Raw genomic sequence first — 23,517 nt, 5'->3', positions numbered from 1 at the left:
TCGCCCAGTGAGCAATGAGCTGAGCAAGTGGCGATTGAATATGACGTTCCATTTGGTTCTATAAAGGCCCTCCCCTTTCTTCGTCACGTCCTCTTTCAATTTGGTGTCTTCGCTGTAGAGGTAAGAAACATTGAATTATGTCCCAAAACAAATCCAACTGAATCACTAGTAATTGTTTGCCATCCATTACATCCAACAACTGTGTTATCTTTAATTGCAGACACATCTCCACAAGATGAGAGCAAAGGTGAGTTGATAAATATCTAACCATGTTAGCGGGCTTTTGTTTGGCTCATTGTCACTAAGCAGTGGCTAGCTAACTAACGCTACACAAACATGTCTCTTAACGACAACGTGCCTAAATAGTTGCCTTCCAATTATATTATGGAAACATTGGCAGTATCCAATATTACTTTAAAGGGGGAACGCTTAATTGGCGCAGGAGTTAATTTGTAATGTTGGGTATACAATTTGCTTCATACTGGTATTGGTTGTTTGCTAGCTTGACCACGTTGGCGAGCTAGGTTTCACGGCCCAATGGCGCACAAGGTACTAGCAATATTACTTGTAATGCATTTTGTAGATTTCAGGAATGGCTTATTAGCAGGATAAATTATACTGTTCACCAGTGCCATGCCTACTGCGTGTTTGTATGGTCTTAACTCTTAACATTGTGACGCATGGTCCGCAATGCCATGCCAGATATTCGCGTGTCTTCCTGTTTAGATCCGCAGCTTGTGCTGTAAACATGAATGATTCCTTGTTTGGTTGTGACTCTTCTTAAATTGACTTACGTGTTTTGTTTTTAGTGGAGGAAGAAGCGTATGCGCAGGTAAGGATAATTTCCTTTAACGATTCTCATCTGAATGCTAATGTTACTTTGTGTAGTTTCGTTCAGATATGCATTCTACTCCAGTCGTCTGTTAACATGGACACCGCACATATTTGCAATCTACTACAATAGATTTGACAACTATGTATTTGACTGTTTTTCAGGCTCATACGAGTTCAATTCAGGGTGAATGTTTGTTCATTTGGGGTTGCAGGTAGTCTAGTGGTTAGAACTGGGCCAGTAACTGCTAGTTTGCTGGATCGAATCCCCACGGTGACAACTTTAAATATGTTCTACCCCAGAACAAGGCAGCTAACTTATTAGCCTACTGGGGAGCCGTGTGTCATTGTAAATAAAATAAGAAATTGGTAACTGACTTGCTTAAGTAAATAAACATAGCATTTAAATAATGAGTACATGACAATGGTGGGATTAATGCTAATCATTGTTGGGACTTTTACAAACTGATATGGTGTGTAATGATGCAGCCCTGGTCACTAATTGACACTTTCTGGTCTTTGTAGGCTGAAGCGTAAAAGGCGAAAGATGAGGCAGAGGTCCAAGTAGACTGGCCCGTTCCCCTACTGCTGTGATTGTTTTTCTCCACCCACTCCAAGCCCTCTGAAGCCAGTGGTCCATGATTTGAAAAGAGCTGAACCATGGTGTCTGAAGCTGGTTTCGTTGGTGTGAAGGACAGATCCTGCCTACCCAGCCGTCTACTCTGCCAATGGCTCCTGGCCGTTGACTTCTGCTAGAATCTCTCCTGTCGTTCAACTCTGGCCTTTTACCACCTGCACAGCTGATTTGTTGTAAAGACCATAATAAATATTTGGTTTACTAACTACATTAGTCTCTGTAAACATTGATTCAGGTTCAAATCGTATTTTATTTGTCACATTTAGTAGATGTTATTGCGGGTGTAGTGAAATTCATGTCTTTCGGTCCACCCAACTTGCACTACACTTGGTGCTTTTGAAACCCCGTTGCGGTACAATTTGGTGTACAGCTGTAGACTTTGAACTGCCCTGGGGATCAAGTAATATAGTTGAGGTTCCGGCTTAACTTCTCTGGCATATGAAGATGACATCGACAAGAGGCCTTGTACTATTGTGCCTGTCCTAACCAATGACTTGCATTCAGTTGCACAAACCCTTTCTGGAATAATGTTACTATGACAATCACATGCAGGTCTATCTTGTTTGGTGCAAACTGGTCTGGCGCCTTCTAGTGGCTATTTGAGGCAAACAGCTAATGAGAACATGTCTTTGAAATTAAGTTCCTTGAACAGTGGTCTTCCAGTGTGCCAAGTTCTCTTAGACCCCTGATCCCTCATGTTCCCTCTGATCCTCTTGGTGGCATCCTGACAGGTATGGCAACTGCACTGCTTGTGACTGGAAGGTGCAGACAGTCCAGCGCAAGGCCTGAAACTGCCAAAGACACTTCTGTGCTGCTGTCCAGCAGGCGGTACTGGTGCATCAAAGCTCAGAATACTAATCTGTTTCTATCCCCAGGCAGTAAAACTCACCTAACTAATGCTTTCCTGTCCACGTTGATTGCCATTAATATTTATCCTGCTACTGGTAGTTAAAAGAAACAATCTACATTGTAGAATAGTGAAGACTAACACATGGAATCGTGTTACTGAAAAGTGTTAGAGAAATCAAAGATTATCTGAATTTCTTCAAAGTAGCCACCTGTTGCCTTGACAACTTTGCATATTTGGCATTCTCTCAACCAGCTTCATGAGGAATGCTTTTCCAACAGTCTTGAAGGAGTTGGCACTGTTCCTTCACTCTGGTCCAACTCATCCCAAACCATCTAAATTGGGTTGAGGTCGGATGATCTGATGCAGTACTCCACTCTCCTTAGTGAAATAGCCCTTACAGAACCTGGAAGTGTGTTTTGGGTAATTGTCCTGTTGAAAAACAAATAGTCCCGCTAAGCCAAAACCAGATGGGATATCGCTGCAGAATGCTGTGGTAGCCATGCTGGTTCGGTGTGCCTTGAATTCTAAATCAGTCACAGGCAAAGCACCATCACACCACCATGTTTCACGGTGGGAACCACACATGCGGAGAAATCTGTTCACCTACTCATCTGGCAAAGATGGTTGGAACCAAAAATCTCACGTGGACTCATCAGACCAAAGGACAGATTTCCACCGGTCTAATATCCATTGCTCATGTTTCTTGAAGGCTTGATTCTCGCAGTCTCCGAACAGTTGATGTGTCTATAAACAGAAGCATTTATTTGGGTTGCAATCTGAGGTGCAGTTAAGTCTAATGAACTTATCCTCTGAAGCGGAGGTAACTCTGGGTCTTCCATTCCAAAGTTAAATCTAGAATTGGCTTCCTATTTCGCAACAAAGCATCCTTCACTCATGCTGCCAAACATACCCTTGTAAAACTGACTATCCTACCAATCCTCGACTTTGGCGATGTCATTTACAAAATAGCCTCCAATACCCTACTCAACAAATTGGATGCAGTCACCAAAGCCCCATATACTACCCACCATTGCGACCTGTACGCTCTCGTTGGCTGGCCCTCGCTTCATACTCGTCGCCAAACCCACTGGCTCCATGTCATCTACAAGACCCTGCTAGGTAAAGTCCCCCCTTATCTCAGCTCGCTGGTCACCATAGCATCTCCCACCTGTAGCACACGCTCCAGCAGGTATATCTCTCTAGTCACCCCCAAAACCAATTCTTTCTTTGGCCGCCTCTCTTTCCAGTTCTCTGCTGCCAATGACTGGAACGAACTACAAAAATCTCTGAAACTGGAAACACATCTCCCTCACTAGCTTTAAGCACTCAGAGCAGCTCACAGATTACTGCACCTGTACATAGCCCACCTATAATTTAGCCCAAACAACTACCTCTTTCCCAACTGTATTTAATTAATTTATTTATTTTGCTCCTTTGCACCCCATTATTTTTATTTCTACTTTGCACATTCTTCCATTGCAAAACTACCATTCCAGTATTTTACTTGCTATATTGTATTTACCTTGCCACCATGGCCTTTTTTGCCTTTACCTCCCTTCTCACCTCATTTGCTCACATTGTATATAGACTTGTTTATACTGTATTATTGACTGTATGTTTGTTTTACTCCATGTGTAACTCTGTGTCGTTGTATCTGTCGAACTGCTTTGCTTTATCTTGGCCAGGTCGCAATTGTAAATGAGAACTTGTTCTCAACTTGCCTACCTGGTTAAATAAAGGTAAAATAAAATAAATGTTAAAAAAAATCCTGTGGCAGTCCACATGAAAGCCAGTTTCATCATAGTGCTTTTGCAACTGCACTTGAACAAACAAATGATGGACTGTCATTTCTCTTTGCTTATTTGAGATGTTCTTGCCATAATATGGATTTAGCCCTATTTGGTAAAATACCATCTTCTGTATACCACCCCTACCTTGTCACAACACAACTGGATTAGCTCAAACATTAAGAAGAAAATAAATTACACAAATGAACTTTTAACAAGGTACACCTGTTAATTGAAATGCATTCCAGGATACTACCTCATAAAGCTGGTTGAGAGAATGCCAAGCGTGTGCAAAGTTGTCAAGGCAGAGTGGCTGCTTTGAAGAATCTCAAATATAAATCCTATTTTGATTTGACACTTTTTTGGTTACTACATGATTCCATGTGTTATTTCATAGTTTTGATGTCTTCACTATCTTCACTACAATGTAGAAAATAGTCAAATAGAGAAAAACCCTTGCATGAGTAGGCATGTCCAAACTTTCGACTGGTACTGTATATTCTGATGAGTGCCTAGACATAGCCCATAGCTGTGGTATATTGACCATATACCACAAACCCCCGAGGTGCCTTCTTATTGCTATTTTAAACTGGTTACCAACGTAATTCGAGCAGTGCAAATAAATGTTGTGGTATACTGTCTGATATACCATCGACTGTCAGCCAATCAGCATTCAGGGCTCGAACCACCCAGTTTATAAATGACCATTAATATATTACCATAAGTATGTATATATTCCTGCTACCAGTCACGTTTCAGCCTGGTTTACATGTGTATTCCACTACCAGTCACTTTTTATTTATAAATCCACCTCAACCGCTCCAGTACCCCTTAACATTTAGTAAGGTACTGGCAGTAACCTGTATGTACTTGCATTCTCGTGTTTCTAACTCACATTGTAGTTTTTGTGTGGTTGACATTTTTTATATTGTTGGGAAAGAGCTATCAAGGTACAGTTTTACACCTGCTGTGTCCTGTGCACGTGGCGAATAAACTTTGAAACTTGAAAATAATAATTCCATTTACCCCAAATGTATAATTAATTTGAGAACCGGAATACAAGACTAGCTCCTTCCACTGAGGGACGATAGTGAGTCGTTTTCGACGCATATCCTGCGATAAGACACCACTGAGAAAGAAGAGTCAAAACCATTTTTTTTTTTACAAGTCTGGTGTAAACAGAAGGATATGGCCGACGAGAGGGGTGCAGGCGACAACAATATCAACGACAACATGGGCAACCAACTACAACTCTTACCCGGTAAATGTGTCTTCAATTGAATTGCATTGGTAGACTAGTGTACTGAATACGTTGGTTATTGTAAATGGTAAAGCCTCGTTATGCAAGCCAAAATCAGTTTTGTATTCTGCAAAGAATCGAGGCCACACCACTTCAAGTGACAGAGCATAATCAACTCACTCAATCGCTGTCGCAGTGAAGCACGTTTTTTTTTTATCTTGACGGATTGATTGCTTGTTTTATCATTTGTAATATCTTGCTAGCTAGCTATGGAATTGTTTCAACAGACTGTAATTAAACTGTCTATTTAGCTGGCTAGCTACCATGTATGCTAATGTGATTTAATCCCCAGCTGATAGTCATGTCAGTCTACTTACACTTGGCATTAAAATGCATTAGCTTGCCAGAGCTAGGTTTTCTGGTCTGTGTGTATGATCACTGGTAATCATCATCTAAATGCATGTCCAACAGGTTATGTATGCTATTGTCAACACGATGACTAAGGGAAATACTTTTTTTTTTTTTTTAACAATGAGGTCATTTGAAGTAAAAGAGAAAGTACATATTTGCTTGTTTAAGTATGTATTGCTTGCCACTCACTATTATAGAAAATGAAGAGGAAGAGGAGAATGAGATGGAGACTGAGGACCGTGACAGTGAGGATGCAGAAAAACCAAACATAAACTTTGACCCCAGTCTTCCAACTTCACATGCTGTGGGTTTCATATTTACTTCTACGAAGTATTGTTGTGCAGCTGTATCAGTATTCAGTATGGGGTTTACTACACACACAGTACTAATTCTTCTTTCCGTATCTGGGAAATGCTTCCCTTCTGCCTTTTAGTCACGTAGTCAGTCATTTATTCAAATAAGCAGTGCAGTTAGATTTGCCTACTGATTCCAGTAGTGCTGTTTCTTCATGTATCTGATAATGTCTCTCCCTCTAATGCCCCCCTTCCCTCCCAGTACCTTGGCTCAGACATGGAGGAGTTTCATGGGCGCACAGTGCACGATGACGACAGCTGCCAGACCATCCCAGTGCTGCCGTTCACAGCTGTCATGCTGATCCCAGGACAGACCCTGCCGCTGCAGCTCTTCAGACCGCAGGAGGTCAGCATGATGCGAAGCATTATCCAGAGAGACCGCACCTTTGCTGTTCTTGCACACAGGTATGGCGGGAGAGAGGAGGAGGAGAATGGGAGAGGGGGACGGAGGGAGAGTGTATGGGTTCAGAAAGAGTGGGAATCGTAATGGGCTGCATTTTAATTGGCTACCCCTCCACAAAGTTTTCTCTTGCTCATTCTCCGTCATGTATTAGAATACGTTGGATTGGTGTGTATTGCGCTGTGTTTGAGCATGGCTAGAGTAGAGCACAGTATGGTGTTGCTAAATAGATGTGTCTGTGCCCCCCACCTCCAGTGAAACAGGCGAGGTGCAGGCAGAGTTTGGGACGACGGCTGAGATCTATGCTTACCGGGAGGAGCAGGAGTACGGCATTGAGACAGTCAAAGTGAAGGCAGTCGGGCGGCAGCGGTTCAAGGTCCATGAGATCAGAACCCAAGCAGATGGGTGAGTGGAACTAAATGTTACTGACCAGATCAGAACGACCTAAATCCTCGTAGAACCTGGGCATAGGAATGAGTAAAACGGCTAATAAGACACAGACCAACATCTATCCAATCTGTCTATCAGTTGAGCTTCACTCTGACTTTCATCATCATTCTCAGGTTCATAAAGGCATTATCTTCATGGCCATATACAGTTGAAGTCGATAGTTTACATACACTTAGGTTGGAGTCATTAAAACTTGTTTTTCAACCACTCCTCAAATTTCTTGTTAACAAAATATAGTTTTGTCAAGTCTGTTAGGACATCTACTTTGTGCATGACACAAGTCATTTTTCCAACAATTGTTTACAGACAGATTATTTCACTTATAATTCACTGTATCACAATTCCAGTGGGTCAGAAAGTTACATACACTAAGTTGACTGTGCCTTTAAACAGTTTGGAAAATTCCATAAAATGTCATGGCTTTAGAAGCCTCTGATAGACTAATTGACATCATTTGAGTCAATTGGAGGTGTACCTGTGGATGCATTTCAAGGCCTACCTTCAAACTCAGTGCCTCTGCTTGACATCATGGGAAAATCAAAAGAAATCAGCCAAGACTGGTTCATCCTTGGGAGAAATTTCCAAACGTCTGAAGGTGCCACGATCATCTGTACAAACAATAGTACGCAAGTATTAACACCATGGGACCATGCAGCCGTCATACCACTCAGGAAGGCGACGCGTTCTGATTCCTAGAGATGAACGTACTTTGGTGCGAAAAGTGCAAATCAATCCCAGAACAACAGCAACGGACCTTGTGAAGATGCTGGAGGAAACAGGTACAAAAGTATCTATATGCACAGTAAAACAAGTCCTATATTAACACAACCTGAAAGGCTGCTCAGCAAGGAAGAATCCAATGCTCCAAAACCGCCATAAAAAAGCTAGACTACGGTTTGCAACTGCACATGGGGACGAAGATCATACTTTTTGGAGAAATGTCCTCTGGTCTGATGAAACAAAAATAGAACTGTTTGGCCATAATGACCAAGCCAAAGAACGCCATCCCAACCGTGAAACACGGGGGTGGCAGCATCGTGTTGTGGGGGTGCTTTGCTGCAGGAGGGACTGGTGCACTTCACAAAATAGATGGCATCATGAGGTAGGACAATTATGTGGATATATTGAAGCAACATCTCAAGACATCAGTCAGGAAGTTAAAGCTTGGTCGCAAATGGGTCTTCCAAATGGACAATGACCCCAAGCATACTTCCAAAGTTGTGGCAAAATGGCTTAAGGACAACAAAGTCAAGGTATTGGAGTGGCCATCACAAAGCCCTGACCTCAATCCTATAGGAAATGTGTGGGCAGAACTGAAAAAACGTGTGCGAGCAAGGAGGCCTACAATCCTGACTCGGTTACACCAGCTATGTCAGGAGGAATGGGCCAAAATTCACCAAACCTATTGTGGGAAGCTTTTATTTGTCAAATGGCAGCCAAGCATCGATCTGAGACTGCCATCGATCTGCTTGGCTGCCATTTGACAAATAAAAGTCTTCGCACTTTTAATAATCCATAATAGGCATCACTACAGACCCTGGTTCGATTCCAAGCTGTATCACAACCGGCCGTGATTGGGAGTCCCTTCGGGCCGGCGCACAGTTTGTCCAGCGTCGTTTTGGTTTGGCTGGGGTAGGCTGTCATTGTAAATAAGAATTTGTTTTTAACTGACTTGCCTAGTTAAATAAATACAAAAATACCCACACTATTTTTGCGAGCTGTTGGCTAGAGAGCACGTGCCAATACCAGAGTGGGCACATTCACTATCTAACGCTACATTTATTGTGACAAAACCATCAGTTGTGATGGATATCCATTTAACAAGCCCAATTTTATTGAACCACATCTCTGGTGGGAAAATGTGCATATTTGTTTTAGGCAGAATTTATAATATTCCCATGAAAATCTGTCGCCAATTGGATGGAAACCAAGCTAGTGTCAGTCAGCTAACACTTTTTTGATTGGTAAATTAGTTGCGCCAGCTATTAAATAAGTAATCCTGGCCGAATACCGACCGGGCACGAAGCCATTGATTTTGTTAGTCATTGTCACTCACTCGGATGTCATATTAACATGACATAAGTCATGGCAAGGTGGGTAGAATTGCAGGATGTTATCTGTGAAAGTGATGCTCTGGTTTAAACTGGCATTGTTGTTCTGTAACACAGTTTATTCATAATTGAATCAAAATTTTAACTGGGGAACTTTTAAATTGAGTAACATTTTTGCTGCAACTAAAGTTTCTGCAGATAGGGAAGGTGCGGACATTTCAGTTTCTTCATTGAATATTTAAATACCTCACACAGGTCAGTTCATATTACGTTCCAACATACAGTGCCTTGCGAAAGTATTCGGCCCCCTTGAACTTTGCTACCTTTTGCCACATTTCAGGCTTCAAACATAAAGATATAAAACTGTATTTTTTTGTGAAGAATCAACAACAAGTGGGACACAATCATGAAGTGGAACGGCATTTATTGGATATTTCAAACTTTTTTAACAAATCAAAAACTGAAAAATTGGGCGTGCAAAATTATTCAGCACCCTTAAGTTAATACTTTGTAGCGCCACCTTTTGCTGCGATTACAGCTGTAAGTCGCTTGGGGTATGTCGCTATCAGTTTTGCACATCGAGAGACTGACATTTTTTCCCATTCCTCCTTGCAAAACAGCTCGAGCTCAGTGAGGTTGGATGGAGAGCATTTGTGAACAGCAGTTTTCAGTTCTTTCCACAGATTCTCGATTGGATTCAGGTCTGGACTTTGACTTGGCCATTCTAACACCTGGATATGTTTATTTTTGAACCATTCCATTGTAGATTTTGCTTTATGTTTTGGATCATTGTCTTGTTGGAAGACAAATCTCCGTCCCAGTCTCAGGTCTTTTGCAGACTCCATCAGGTTTTCTTCCAGAATGGTCCTGTATTTGGCTCCATCCATCTTCCCATCAATTTTAACCATCTTCCCTGTCCCTGCTGAAGAAAAGCAGGCCCAAACCATGATGCTGCCACCACCATGTTTGACAGTGGGGATGGTGTATTCAGCTGTGTTGCTTTTACGCCAAACATAACGTTTTGCATTGTTGCCAAAAAGTTCATCTGACCAGAGCACCTTCTTCCACATGTTTGGTGTGTCTCCCAGGTGGCTTGTGGCAAACTTTAAACGACACTTTTTATGGATATCTTTAAGAAATGGCTTTCTTCTTGCCACTCTTCCATAAAGGCCAGATTTGTGCAATATACGACTGATTGTTGTCCTATGGACAGAGTCTCCCACCTCAGCTGTAGATCTCTGCAGTTCATCCAGAGTGATCATGGGCCTCTTGGCTGCATCTCTGATCAGTCTTCTCCTTGTATGAGCTGAAAGTTTAGAGGGACGGCCAGGTCTTGGTAGATTTGCAGTGGTCTGAAACTCCTTCCATTTCAATATTATCACTTGCACAGTGCTCCTTGGGATGTTTAAAGCTTGGGAAATATTTTTGTATCCAAATCCGGCTTTAAACTTCTTCACAACAGTATCTCGGACCTGCCTGGTGTGTTCCTTGTTCTTCATGATGCTCTCTGCGCTTTTAACGGACCTCTGAGACTATCACAGTGCAGGTGCATTTATACGGAGACTTGATTACACACAGGTGGATTGTATTTATCATCATTAGTCATTTAGGTCAACATTGGATCATTCAGAGATCCTCACTGAACTTCTGGAGAGAGTTTGCTGCACTGAAAGTAAAGGGGCTGAATAATTTTGCACGCCCAATTTTTCAGTTTTTGATTTGTTAAAAAAGTTTGAAATATCCAATAAATGTCGTTCCACTTCATGATTGTGTCCCACTTGTTGTTGATTCTTCACAAAAAAATACAGTTTTATATCTTTATGTTTGAAGCCTGAAATGTGGCAAAAGGTCGCAAAGTTCAAGGGGGCCGAATAATTTCGCAAGGCACTGTATATGAGACATGGAGGAAGAACAGGCTGCTGCACCTGGTTATTATAGAGGTCAATTGCTCACTAATTAAGCACTTGGTGACTTACCTATGATTATGTGTCGACGGTCATTTACCCTACACTGTGACCACCCTGCGATCTATACACCCTGGTGACCTCTTCAACATATGTCTACTGTTTATTAGCATTGAAATAGTCATCAGTCACACAGAGAAAAGACAATACATATCATAGAGTACATACATCCATGAATGTATTCATCTCAAAGGCAAGCCTTTCTCCTCTGACATGGTTATATCACTGTAAATGGAGAAAACGGACTTGAATCTATCTTGTTGTATTTTCCACAATTTAATCACTTTAGTCAGTCACCAGACTATTTCATTGAAGGAGCCTAGTTTAAATGTAGGCCTAAAATATGAGGTTATTAGCCTACAGCCTAGTGAAAATGACATTTATTGTAGCTCACCTTTTGACTGAAATATGTCAGCCAGCTTGTTGGCCCTTTTCTCTTCTCTTGCACCTGGCTGTCAGTGTAATTTCATAAGGTTGTGGCTGTTTTTACTTTATGGTAACCTGCTTGTAATGACTTTGTCACTGGGAACATATCCAATTCTCTGCTAAACAAACTGACAAGCAAGTAGGCCTAGTAGCAGAGATTCAGCACCATGGATAGCGCAGTGGTTGATCAAATCACTGTGAATCTGACTAGTCAAGCCTGTGCACTCACTGTTGTTATTGTAACATGGAACAATGTAGCAGATGTGTATTTCCTCAAGCGTGTTTGTGGACACCGTGTAACTGCCGTTTTGTTAACACTGAGTAGCTGCCGTTTATATTTTGAGCATTTGCCAGTGTCACAAAGCTGGTTTGGAGATTTGGGAATGCGAGATGGAGATTCAGTAAATGTGTTGAGAGGTGGCGTGTAGCATGGAAATAATAGTAAGCAATACAATTTAAAGTCATGCACTTAAGTGATGTTTTCTATTGGGGACTTTACGTTGAGTAGGCCTAAGCTAAATATGGTTGGCTGCTAGCATTGTGATGACTGGTCTAATGTATGAATGAAGCCAGAGAGTTAATATGTCCGGCAGGGTTCTCTCCAAAGAATGTAAGACTGGCGCTACGCCACCTTGTGGACTGGCTGTGCCACTATCTATTTTTTTAATTGCAGGTACCACACCCTAATATGGTATGTTTGTGCTCTGTGTCCAGTTTATGCAGCTATTCGCACAAGCTACCTGCAATTAGCACCCCTTCTAGGATGTTTTTATATCATCTGAGCAATGTTTGTACCAAATATCATGCTTTTATCTGTTGCATAACAGTTTTTATGGTCAAATACCTATATTATGGAAGCCATTTTGGATTTACGCAAAACAAAAAACTATTCCTGGTAAAATGATAATGGACACCCCTTCTGGGATGTTTTCATGTCACCTGAGGAATGTTTGCACCAAATTGCATGCTTTAATCCACCACGTAATGTTTTTTTCACTCAGGCCCCAGATTATCTCCTCCCTCTGATAAAGTATGCTTTTGCTCTGTAATTGAAATGCATAGTAAACCTAAGGGGTTTATTCACTATCTTTGTTTATCTAGCCCCAATTCTCTCTGTCTTCTCTCTTGTCTCTTTTAGAATCAGACAGGCCAAGGTGCAGATCCTCCCCGAGCGGATCCTTCCAGACCCCCTGACTGCAGTGCAGCTCACGCCCCTGTCCCGCCTCCACATGCACCCCTCCTCCAGACCCCCTGCCCAGAGCTGCAAACAGGCCCAGCGCTGGTGGGCCACCTACCGCCAGGTCCGACATACATTATTCTTGTGGAAATTAGGAACGGGGGAGGGATGGAGTCAATGTTAATTGTTTGTTAGGGTGATGTTTGGATGTTGAAGATGCCGAGGAGAGGTGGTGGTCTTCAGGCCGAGACATACAAAACATGAGATGTGTTCAAATCAAGGCCCAACCTTATGAAGTGTTCATATAAACTTGTTTTAGCTAGAACAGACATGCTTCTTGTCATTTGGGAAAAGGAAACATATCCGGTCTTTATACAGTTTCTCACTCCTGAATGCGACCTGGCATCCCAGTGTTTGTGTTCAACAAACAAAGATGAATAAAGAAGTTCTCTTGCTGAGGTGTTGTCTGTGTGTTTGCCTCTGTTCTCCTCAGAGGAAGTTCCACTGTGCCAACATGACCTCGTGGCCTCCCTGGGTCTACGCCCTCTATGACTCTGTGAGTACTGAATGCCCTGCTCATCTCTGCTCTGTAGGTTAGTGTGCTAACTTATCAGGGCTAGATAGAACTACTGTGTGTGTACAGACAACATTTCCACTGGAACTTGTTGAGCTGATTTATTCCATAATGCGTTCCAGAGAAATACTGTAAGTGAGTTTAGTGACTGTTATGACACACATCCTGTTTGTAACATGGTTTCTTGTGTTTGTCTCCCAGGAGACTCTGATGAAGAGAGTGAAGAGACAGCTCCATGAGTGGGACGAGAACCTCAAGGATGATTCCCTCCCCACAAACGCTATAGGTACAACTGCCCTCTAAGCTATATACACTGAACAAAAAAATAAATGAAACAATTTCAAAGATTTTACTGATTTACAGTTCCTATAAGGAAATCAGTCAATTGGAATAAATTCATTAGGCCCTAATTTATGGATTTTACATGACTGGGAATACAGATATGAATCTGTTGGTCACAGATGCCTTTAAAAAAAAGTTAGTGGTGTGGATCAGAAAACCAGTCAGTATCTGGTGTGACCACCATTTGCCTCGTGCAGCGTGACACTCCTTCACATATCGTTGATCAGGCTGTTGATTGTGGCCTGTGGATTGTTGGTTCCACTCCTCTTCGATGGCTGTGCGAAGTTGCTGGATATTGGTGGGAACTGGAACGCTATCGTACACGTCAATCCAGAGCATCCCAAACAGGCTCAATGGGGTGACGTGTCTGGTGAGTATTCAGGCCATGGAAGAACAAGGACATTTTCACTTGGTTTGTGGTTGTGAAGCCGGTTGGACGTACTGCCAAAATCTCTGGTCCTCATACCTGCAGTCAGCATGCCAATTGCACGCTCCCTCAAAACTTGAGACATCTGTGGCATTATGTTTGTGTGACAAAACATCACATTTTAGCGGGGCCTTTTATTGTCCCCAGCACAAAGTACACATGTGTAATGATCATGCTGTTTAATCAGCTTCTTGATATGCCACACCTGTCAGCTGGATGGATTATCTTGGCAAGGGAGAAATACTCATTAACAGGGATGTAAAAAAAATTGTGCTCAAGATTTGAGAGAAATAAGCATTTTGTGTGTATGGAAAAGTTCTGGGATCTTTTATTTCAGCTCATTAAATATGGGACCAACACTTTACATGCTGTGTTTATATTTTTGTTCAGAGAATTTATGCCACCTAAAATCTTTAGAGTACTACTGTCAATCACACTTAATTCAAACCCTGAACTGTAATATTCCTGCTCCCCCTCCTTCCTGTCAGATTTCTCCTATAGAGTGGCAGCCTGTCTGCCCATAGATGATGCCCTTCGGCTCCAGCTGTTGAAGATTGGCAGTGCCATCCAGAGGCTGCGCTGTGAGCTGGACATCATGGCCCGGGTGAGCACAGACACATACATGTGCGCCCACACATAGAGCAAGAAATACATATCACTAAACATTACAATTTAAAGGCCAGGCACACTGCTCAACACATGGACCAGGCAAGGACTTGTTCATCTGTGAGAAACACAGAGCCTTATCCTACTCCATTGAAGTTGAGGTCATTTAAAATGGTTAAGGGTTATGGTTATGGGTAGGAATGCCTCAAGGACCAATGATGGCACTGACCATCCACACACGGTCTGATATGTACCCCTAAACGCACAACACACATCCATCCAGCTGTACCGACTGACTCCCCGACTGATCTGTCTAACCTCTGACCCCCTACTCCTCCCTGCTGTTCTGTGGCAAACGCCCCTGTCTCCCTCTCTTCCATCTCCTCTCTCTTCCCTCTCCTCTAATGTTCTAGTGTTTATATACTGAACAAAAACGTAAATGCAGCATGTGACAATTTCAAGATTTACAGTTCATATAAGGAAATCAGTCAATTGAAATTAATTCTTTAGGCCCTAATCTATGGATTTCACATGACTGGGCAGGGGCGCAACCAAGGGTGGGCCTGGGAGGGCATTGGCCCGACCACTTGCGAGCCAGGACCACCCACTGGGGAGCCAGGTTCAGCCAATCAGAATCAGTTTTTCCCCACTAAAGGGCTTTATTACAGACAGAAATACTCCTCAGCTCCATCAGCTGTCCGGGTGGTTAGTCTCAGACGATCCTGCAGGTGAAGAATCCGGATGTGGGGGGTCCTGGGCTGGCATGGTTAAACGTGGTCTGCGGTTTTTAGTCCGATTGGACGTACTGCCAAATTGTCTAAAACAACATTACATTCTCTGGCAACAGCTCTGGTGGACATTACTGCAGTCAGCATGCCAATTGCACGCTCCCTCAAAACTTGAGACATCTGTGGCATTGTGTTTTAGAGTGGCCTTTTATTGTCCCCAGCACAAGGTGCACCTGTGTAATGATTGTTTAATCATTGTTTAATCAGTTTCTTGATATGCCACACCTGTCAGGTGGAAGGGTTATCTTGTCAAAGGAGAAATGCTCACTAACAGGGATGTAGACAAATTTGTGCACCAAATTTGAGAGAAACAAGCCTTTTGTGTGTATGGAACTTCTCATGAAACATGGGACCAGCACTTGTTTGGTTTTATATTTTTGTTCAATATATTTAGCCACGGACTATATACTGTATAGTGATGGTCATTTCCCCTCTGAGTCGGTGGGTTGGAGATGCTGCCTTCCTTTGTGAACGCTCTGAAGCATTGAGAGCTGTTTACAGTGCTACTTCCCTAAACCCTACCTCCATCATCACCCTCATCTCTGATCACTCCGAGCCTGCACCACTGCTTGCTTGTCTCTCATCGTCCCTCAAAGACTCCCTTCAGTTCCAATGTCAACAGAAAAAGGTGCTCTGGCGTATGTCTCAGGACTTAGGGCTTAAACTGCTTCCGCACTGCGTTCACCAGCCACAGCAGGAAAACTGGGCAGCGAGACTTAGTGTCCACTTCTGTGGGAATTGAAAGTGGAATTATGTCTGGAATCTAACAGCAATTGTCTGAATGTAAAGAAAGGAACAAGTATACCTAATGTCCTTCCTTATCCTCTCTCTGTTCATTCATATTTGGGCTCCCGAGTGGCGTAGCGGTCTAAGGCACTGCATCAGTGCTAGAGGCGTCACTCCAGACCCTGGTTTGTTTCCAGTCTGTATCACAACCGGCCGTGATTGGGAGTCCCATAGGGCGGCGCACAAATGGCTCATCGTCCGGGTTTGGCCGGGGTAGGCCGTCATTGTAAATAAGAATTTGTTCTCAACTGACTTGCCTAGTTAAATAAAGGTTAAATAAAAATAGGGTGCGAGGGAGGAACTGCATGGAGTTTCTATACATAAACATAAGGATGGTTGAGCATGAGACTCCCTCACACACGAAGACATGGCTCATGAGAATGTAGTCCTGTTGTACACTCCCAGTTTTTGTACTCTCCCTATTTTTGTACTCTCGTGATTCCAACACGGTCATAGAAATGAAATAAGAATGGGATAATATTAGAACAGCAGAATCTCTATGGGCATGACTGTTAGGAGATGATGGATGTGTGTGTCAGTATGGATATGTGAGGTAATTCTCTAGCTTCATTATTGTAGCTGGCTTTCTTTCCTCTGACTGAAGATAATAAGCACTCTCATGCAGCTGCCTTGAGAAAGAGGGTTATAAAGAGAAACACCTGGCCATTCTGAGGTGGTTGTTAGTACAGGCAATAACTACGGGGATGTTTGCTTCTGCTACAGAAGTCTGGTGGATTGAACATGAAGTCACATTAGTGGTCTTTTTTTCCCACAGTGCACCTCGCTGTGTTGCAAGCAGTGCCAAGATACAGAGATCACCACCAAGAACGAGATCTTCAGGTGAGGGAGAGATGCACCTAGACTCTGAATAGTTTCTGTGTCTGTCGAGTAGTCTAATACTGGTTGTGTGTGTGATGAGTGTTGCGAAACACAGGGACCCAAAAGCAGAGGCAACGAGCTTCTCCAGAACCATTTTTGGTTCTCTGCAGCCCTACTTGGGAACGAGCAGCTATATGCTGAGTATATAGAACATTAAGAACACCTTCTCTTTCCATGACATAAGCTGACCAGGTGAATCCAGGTGATCCCTTATTGATGTCACTTGTTAAATCCACTTCAATCAGTGTAGATGAAGGGATCAGACAGGTTAAAGAAGGATTTTTAAGCCTTGAGACAATTGAGACACGGATTGTGTATATGTACCATTCACAGGGTGATTGGGCAAGACAAAGATTTAAGTGCCTTTGAACGGGTCCAACGTCCCTATGGAACGCTTTCAACACCTTGTAGAGTCCATGCCCCAACAAATTGAGACTGTTCTGAGGTCAAAAGGGAGGGTGAAACTCAATATTAGCAAGGTGTTCCTAATGTTTGGTATACTCAGTGTACATAACTGATGACTGATGTGTTTGATACAGTGTACGTTTCAAACACACTAGATTAATGATGCTGTAGGTGCATTTGTACTCTGCTCAAATGAGAGCGATGAAGGAAGGATTAAGCAGAAGTTGTCTCTTGTTTGACATTCATCTAGTTCGGTTTCATAACCATCTCTCTGTCTACTGTCCTATTCAGTTGGTCTAAACTGTCTGACCTGTACCTTACCACAGCCGTAGCCACCTGGCCTGTGGTCATTGTAGTATGTTTGTATAATTTTAGAATATTTGTAGTTTTAGTATATTTCTATACTTAAAAATGTTTGCATGTCAATTCAGCTGCTATTTGTACAATGTGATTTAGACAATCACTTTAAAAAAAAATCTGTACCATGTCTCCTCTCTCTCCTCCTACAGCCTGTCTCTGTACGGCCCCATGGCAGCCTACGTCAACCCCCACGGCTACGTCCATGAGACCCTGACCGTCTACAAAGCCAGCAACCTCAACCTGGTCGGTAGGCCGTCCACGCTCCACAGCTGGTTTCCAGGGTAATGCCTCTCTTTAGATGACACGCACAACAACAGTACCAGTCAAGAGTTTGGACACATCTACTCATTCCAGGGTTTTTCTTTATTTTTTACAATTTTCTACATACAACTAGGAAATAACACATATGGAATCATGTAGTAACCAAAATAAAGTGTTAAACAAGTCAAAATATATTTTATATTTGAGATTCTTCAAAGTAGTCACCTTTGCCTTGACGACAGCTTTGCACACCCTTGGCATTCTCTCAACCAGCTTCATGAGGAATGCTTTTCCAACATAGCTCCCACATATGCTCAGCACTTGTTGGCTGCTTTTCCTTCACTCTGCGGTCCAACTCATCCCAAACCATCTCAATTGGGTTGAGGTCGGGTGATTGTTGAGGCCAGGTCATCTGATGCAGCACTCCATCACTCTCATTGGTCAAATAGCCCTTACACAGCCTGGAGGTGTGTTTTGGGTCATTGTCCTGTTGAAAAACAAATTTTAGTCCCACTAAGCGCAAACCAGATGGTATGGCGAAGATGTAACATTCTGAAAGTATCCTAGGCCAACCAGCTTTCGCCAATTGGCTTCAGTTGGCCGGTGTGTGACCATTGCAAAAGTTGTTTGACTTTGGATAGCCTATCCTAACTAGCTCCATAGGGATATCCAAAGTGAAATCAAATTTAGCACGGTCAGTGTGCGTTCCACACCCATGTGTTTAGTGGGCATTACAATTGGGTCGTGTGCAGCTGCACTTCAAATTCAGTGTTTCCCCATATTCATTAGGCAGTGGTGATCCACCACTGCTAAATTGTTCCCGCCGCTTCAAAAAAGTATGTAAAGCATGTAATAAATTTAAAAAACATGTCATGTTTGTAAATAAATATTTCTGCCAAGATGCGATAGCCATGGGCTCAATGACTGGAAGTCTATGGGAACAACTAGAAATAGCAATGCACCCCTGATGCGCTGGATTTGTTTTTATGGGGAACACTTCAATTGATGATTACTTGGGTGCTGCCAGCTGTGGGCATGTTGGCAGGATTGAAATAAAATAAACCCAACCCACGGAAAGCTTACATCTTGCAAATCTCAGTTTGGGACAATACTGACATTTTGTAGTCAATTTTGACACTAGAATACATGTTTCTGACTCAAATTATACACACAGGCCGTTTTCAATCAGAGAAGTTGTTTTTGTTTTGTGTTAATTTGCGCTTTAATACCTTATTTGGTCCAGGAATAATCTAAGCTGCTAAAGACTTGAAAATGAAAGCGTCTGGCCCCTTTGGTGTACTGTCATTTTTGGTATGTTGTCAATATGCTAAATGTATTTTAATTTTTTTACATAGTTCTCCTTGCGGGGATACCTTACACATACAGCAGCTGTGTGTGTGGATGCCTGGGTACATAACATCAGGCTTGACCGAGGTATTGACGTAGAACCTGAACTGTTTGGAGAGAAGTTCAGCGCTCCACGGGCTTCTCAGTGGTTTTGTAACATAAGGCTCCTTCAACCAACGCCACTCCTCAGTGCTCTTCTCTAAAATGATCCTCATTATGCATTTTCTGCCTGAGACAATGCATTTGTGCCGGTGTTAGCCTCCAGTAATAATAATGACAGTAATAACGGCCTCCACTTATTCTCTTCGAGGGCTGGCACTGGTCAAGCTGAGTCTTATTCAAGTCCTCTCAGAGGGGAGGTATGGAGGGGGAGGGGGAAGAAAGGGCTTTTGCTCCACTCAACCTCTCTGTGCCACACTGCTTTTCTGGGGAACGGTGCTTTTACAGCCTGTTAGCATAAGGTGTTCTGAGAAGACTTGTTGTAGAGAGCGCAACAGACCCATAAGATGGCAGTTTTAGGCTGTATACTGGCGTTTGTCAGTATACAGCCGATTTGAATTGCCAGTGCTGCTGGGTGATACTTGTCATGCAGCTGCTTCAAATGGTATGCTGTTGCCAAGAAGAGAACACTGGGATACAGGTATCAGATAAGAGGCTGGAGATTAGTGGTTTGTCTGTGTGCCTTGCTTCCATCTCCCGCCGCCGTTCCCACGTGAAAGCCAACAAAGGCTTTATGACAACAATAATAAGAAATGTGGCATGCAGCACAAATGCATGAGGACTAATATGTTCTTTCTGTTTTTCCTCTCTCCCTTCCCCCTCAGGTATGCCTGGACGATTGCTCAGTGTCGTACCTGTGCTTCACACATGGGTTGGAAGTTCACAGCCACCAAGAAAGACTTGTCCCCTCCTCGTTTCTGGGGCTTGACCCGCTCGGCCATGCTGCCCCGCATCCCCCAGACTGAGGGTGAGGAGGGGGATGAGGGCTCCCGCCTGCTCTGCCTGTGACAACATGGGGAACTCCCCTCCCCACCCCCCATGTCCCCAATGGCTCTTCGATCGCCCCACCCTGTCCACTGGGCAAGGGTCTCTATTTTAGTAATCCATGTCCCGCCCAACCCCTGACAGCCATTGCAGCACATTCATCATATTAGTATAAAGGTCATCCTGCTTTAAAATGGCATTTTCTAACATAGAGGGGGGGGCAAGGAGGAGGTGGGAGGGGTGTTTTGTTCCTGACTGCAGAGACACTGCTGATGGAATGCGTTGCACATCGACAGATAGATGTGGGGAATGGAGCAAGAGATTAGTTCTGCAACACAGCATATCTTCCCCATAGCATGCTACTCTTGACCTGTCTGTATGGCTGTCTACTGTGGTCTGTCTATCCAGCTTCTATGCTATTTGCCACAGACACGGCACGCACCAGTGCATTGCCACTTGCTCTTAAACATAGTGGGTGTGACTTTGCATGCGGTATCCAGCTAGGTGTATATAGGCTTATAGACAGCCATCAAGAGGACCTTCAGTACCCATCATCTATCTCTAAACAAACCAATCAATAGAAAGCCACTTGTGATTCAGGTCCACTGTTTGTCCTTGATGTGTTTCTCAGAGAAGCTCAGTTCAGCTGGATCGGTCATAGAGAGTTAAACCATGTCAAATCCACGGTTTAGACGGTGTACGTACATATGAAAGTATACTGCTTTTACAAGGATGTATCATGCCTTTGTTTCATATGCCCGTTGAATGCATATGATGGAGGAATTCGGAACATGAACAATGTAAGGAAGCTATTGCTTTATTTTGAAATGCGTGGAAATATATTATTTGATTGGTTTTCATATTTTCACGTTGTCTAAAATGTACACTATATGTAATACACATGTAGAGATAGAGGTTTCTATTTTGAAACAGGTGGAGGCCCATTGAACTGCAAGACACTGTTCCTCTGAAGACAAGGAGTACCTCTGGTTAGTGAAGACTAGAGTTGGTTTGATGCCTGGTGTAATATAGACTTGGATAGCAGGGGACAAGGCAGTGGAGCCAGAGATACTAGAATTTCAGTCTTTCGCCATGGTTCTATATGTGATGTTGCTGCACTAAGGGCATGGCTGGATGGTGTGCCTATGGTCCAAATCAATGTCTAATGAGCCACACAATTAAATGGGACATTGTGTTAATTAACCTGTATTGGTTGAAAATGGCAACATTATATCAAATGTTACTTACATAACTATATTTTTGTTTAGATCAATGTATTTGTTTTAAATTAAGAATTGTATTCCTTGCTGATGTACAAGGTTATTTTGGCTCATGTTTGTAAGTAACCAATAAGAATCAATGTAGCAATTCTGGTCTGATATAGCTGATTTATCTATGTAGAACCTCAACACTCTTGCCCCTCCCATTGCCGTGTATTTCCATTTTAGAACATGTAATATATGATTGATTTGTTCAGATCGATTATCAACATTTGAGTAAAGTAATTCCACGCAATAAGAAATGTTCTACAATACGATTGAGATTGTCTTTTTTGTTTTTTTCCCTTTGAGTTTTGTTAAGATTTTTTTTTTAAAGTGTTTGTATGTGATGTCCCAGTTGGTAAACCTTAAAGGTCCAATGCAGCCATTTTTATATCAAAACATTATGACCAGGAATGTGACTTTCCCAAAGCGCACCCTTTGTTGGCACCTCCCAGGGCATTAGAACTGATTCTAGAGGCTGACCCAAAACAATGCTGCCGGAGGAGAGGGTGCCGGAGCGGTCTTCTAGTGAGGCTTCAGATGCGCGCACACCACCCACCACTTCCGAGTATATTACTCGCTAATGTTCAGTCCCTAGTTAACGAAGTCAACAAAATCAGGTCGAGTTTCTTTCCAAAGAGATATCCCGGATTGTAACAGTCTGTTTCACGGAAACATGGCTAACTTGGGACATGCTGTCGGAGTCAGTACAGCCAACGGGATTTTCAGTGCATCGTGCCAATAGGAATAAACATCTCTCTGGTAAAAAGAATGTCGGGGGTGTATGTTTCATGATTAACGACTCATGGCGTAATTGTAACAACATACAGGAACTCAAGTCCTTTTGTTCACCTGACCTAGAATTCCTCACAATCAAATGCCGACCGTATTATCGCCCAAGAGAACTCTCCTCGGTTGTCACAGCCGTGTATATCCCCCACAAGCGGATGCCAAGATGGCCGTCAACGAACTTCACTGGACTTTATGCAAACTGGAAACCATATATCCTGAGGCTGCATTTATTGTAGCTGGGGATTTTAACAAAGCTAATTTGAGAACAAGGCTACCTAAATGCCATCAGCATATCGATTGCAGTATACGAGCGAGTACTATGCTCGACCATTGCTACTCTAACTTCCGCAATGCATACGAGGCCCTCCCCCGCCCTCCTTTTGGCAAATCTAACCATGACTCCATCTTGTTGCTTCCCTCCTATAGGCAGAAACTAAAACAGGAAGAGCCCGTGCTTAGGTCTATCCAACGCTGGTCTGACCAATTGGATTCAATGCTTCAAGATTGCTTTGATCACGTGGACTGGGATATGTTCCGGGTAGACTCAGAACCACATTGACGTATACGCTGACTCGGTGAGCGAGTTTATAAGGAAGTGTATAGGAGATGTTGAACCCACTGTGACTATTAAAACCTTCCCTAACCAGAAACCGTTGATTGATGGCAGCATTCGCGCAAAACTGGAAGCACGTACCACCGCATTTAATCTTGGCAAGGCAACTGGGAATATAGCCAAAGAGACAAAGTGGAGTCGCAATTCAACGGCTCAAACACGAGACGTATGTGGCAGGGTCTACAGACAATCACGGATGACAAAAAGAAAACCAGCCCCGTTGCGGACATCGTCTTGCTTCCAAACAAATTAAACAACTTCTTTGTGCGCTTTGAGGACAATACAGTGCCACCGACACGGCCCACTACCAAAGACTGTGGGCTCTCCTTCTCCATGGCCGACGTGAGTAAAACGTTTAAAAGTGTTAACTCTCGCAAGGCTTCCGGCCCAGACGGCATCCCTAGCCGCGTCCTCAGAGCATGCGCAGACCAGCTGGCTGGTGTGTTCACGGACATAATCAATCAATCCCTATCCCAGTCTGCTGTCCCCACATGCTTCAAGAGGGCCACCATTG

The 23,517-nt window shown here is 43.1% G+C and overlaps 1 protein-coding gene and 1 long non-coding RNA gene across 3 annotated transcripts; both read left to right on the top strand.

Moving 5' to 3' along the window:
* On the top strand, window positions 1-1,676 carry LOC110494310. Its single transcript, XR_002469251.2, has 4 exons — window positions 1-120; window positions 221-247; window positions 810-832; window positions 1,357-1,676. It is a non-coding gene; the product is annotated as an uncharacterized LOC110494310 (long non-coding RNA).
* A 2,961-nt stretch (window positions 1,677-4,637) lies between these two features.
* crbn (cereblon) lies at window positions 4,638-22,370 on the top strand. 2 transcript variants are annotated; one of them, XM_021569264.2, is made up of 11 exons: window positions 4,638-5,366; window positions 5,954-6,060; window positions 6,312-6,514; window positions 6,765-6,914; window positions 12,539-12,701; window positions 13,071-13,133; window positions 13,353-13,437; window positions 14,409-14,524; window positions 16,876-16,940; window positions 17,894-18,025; window positions 20,177-22,370. In XM_021569264.2, the coding sequence occupies exons 1-11, from the start codon at window positions 5,294-5,296 to the stop codon at window positions 20,358-20,360; spliced, it is 1,341 nt and encodes a 446-aa protein (XP_021424939.1). In that variant the 5' UTR covers window positions 4,638-5,293; the 3' UTR covers window positions 20,361-22,370. The 2 variants fall into 2 exon arrangements, with proteins under 2 accessions (XP_021424939.1, XP_036806289.1); XM_036950394.1 differs by lacking the exon at window positions 5,954-6,060 and having other exon boundaries at window positions 5,254-5,366.
* Window positions 22,371-23,517: the final 1,147 nt, after the last annotated feature.

Source organism: Oncorhynchus mykiss, chromosome 17 (assembly GCF_013265735.2).
Source record: "Oncorhynchus mykiss isolate Arlee chromosome 17, USDA_OmykA_1.1, whole genome shotgun sequence".
In the NCBI taxonomy this organism is placed as follows: Eukaryota; Metazoa; Chordata; class Actinopteri; order Salmoniformes; family Salmonidae; genus Oncorhynchus; species Oncorhynchus mykiss.
This window is presented reverse-complemented; position numbering and strand designations above follow the sequence as displayed.

Excerpts from the sequence above, each read along its gene's own strand:
- crbn (XM_021569264.2), top strand. The coding sequence starts at position 5,294 with ATGGCCGACGAGAGGGGTGCAGGCGACAACAATATCAACGACAACATG. Across the intron at positions 6,915-12,538 it reads ATCAGAACCCAAGCAGATGG|AATCAGACAGGCCAAGGTGC; the intron begins GTGAGTGGAACT and ends TGTCTCTTTTAG. Across the intron at positions 14,525-16,875 it reads AGCTGGACATCATGGCCCGG|TGCACCTCGCTGTGTTGCAA; the intron begins GTGAGCACAGAC and ends TTTTTCCCACAG.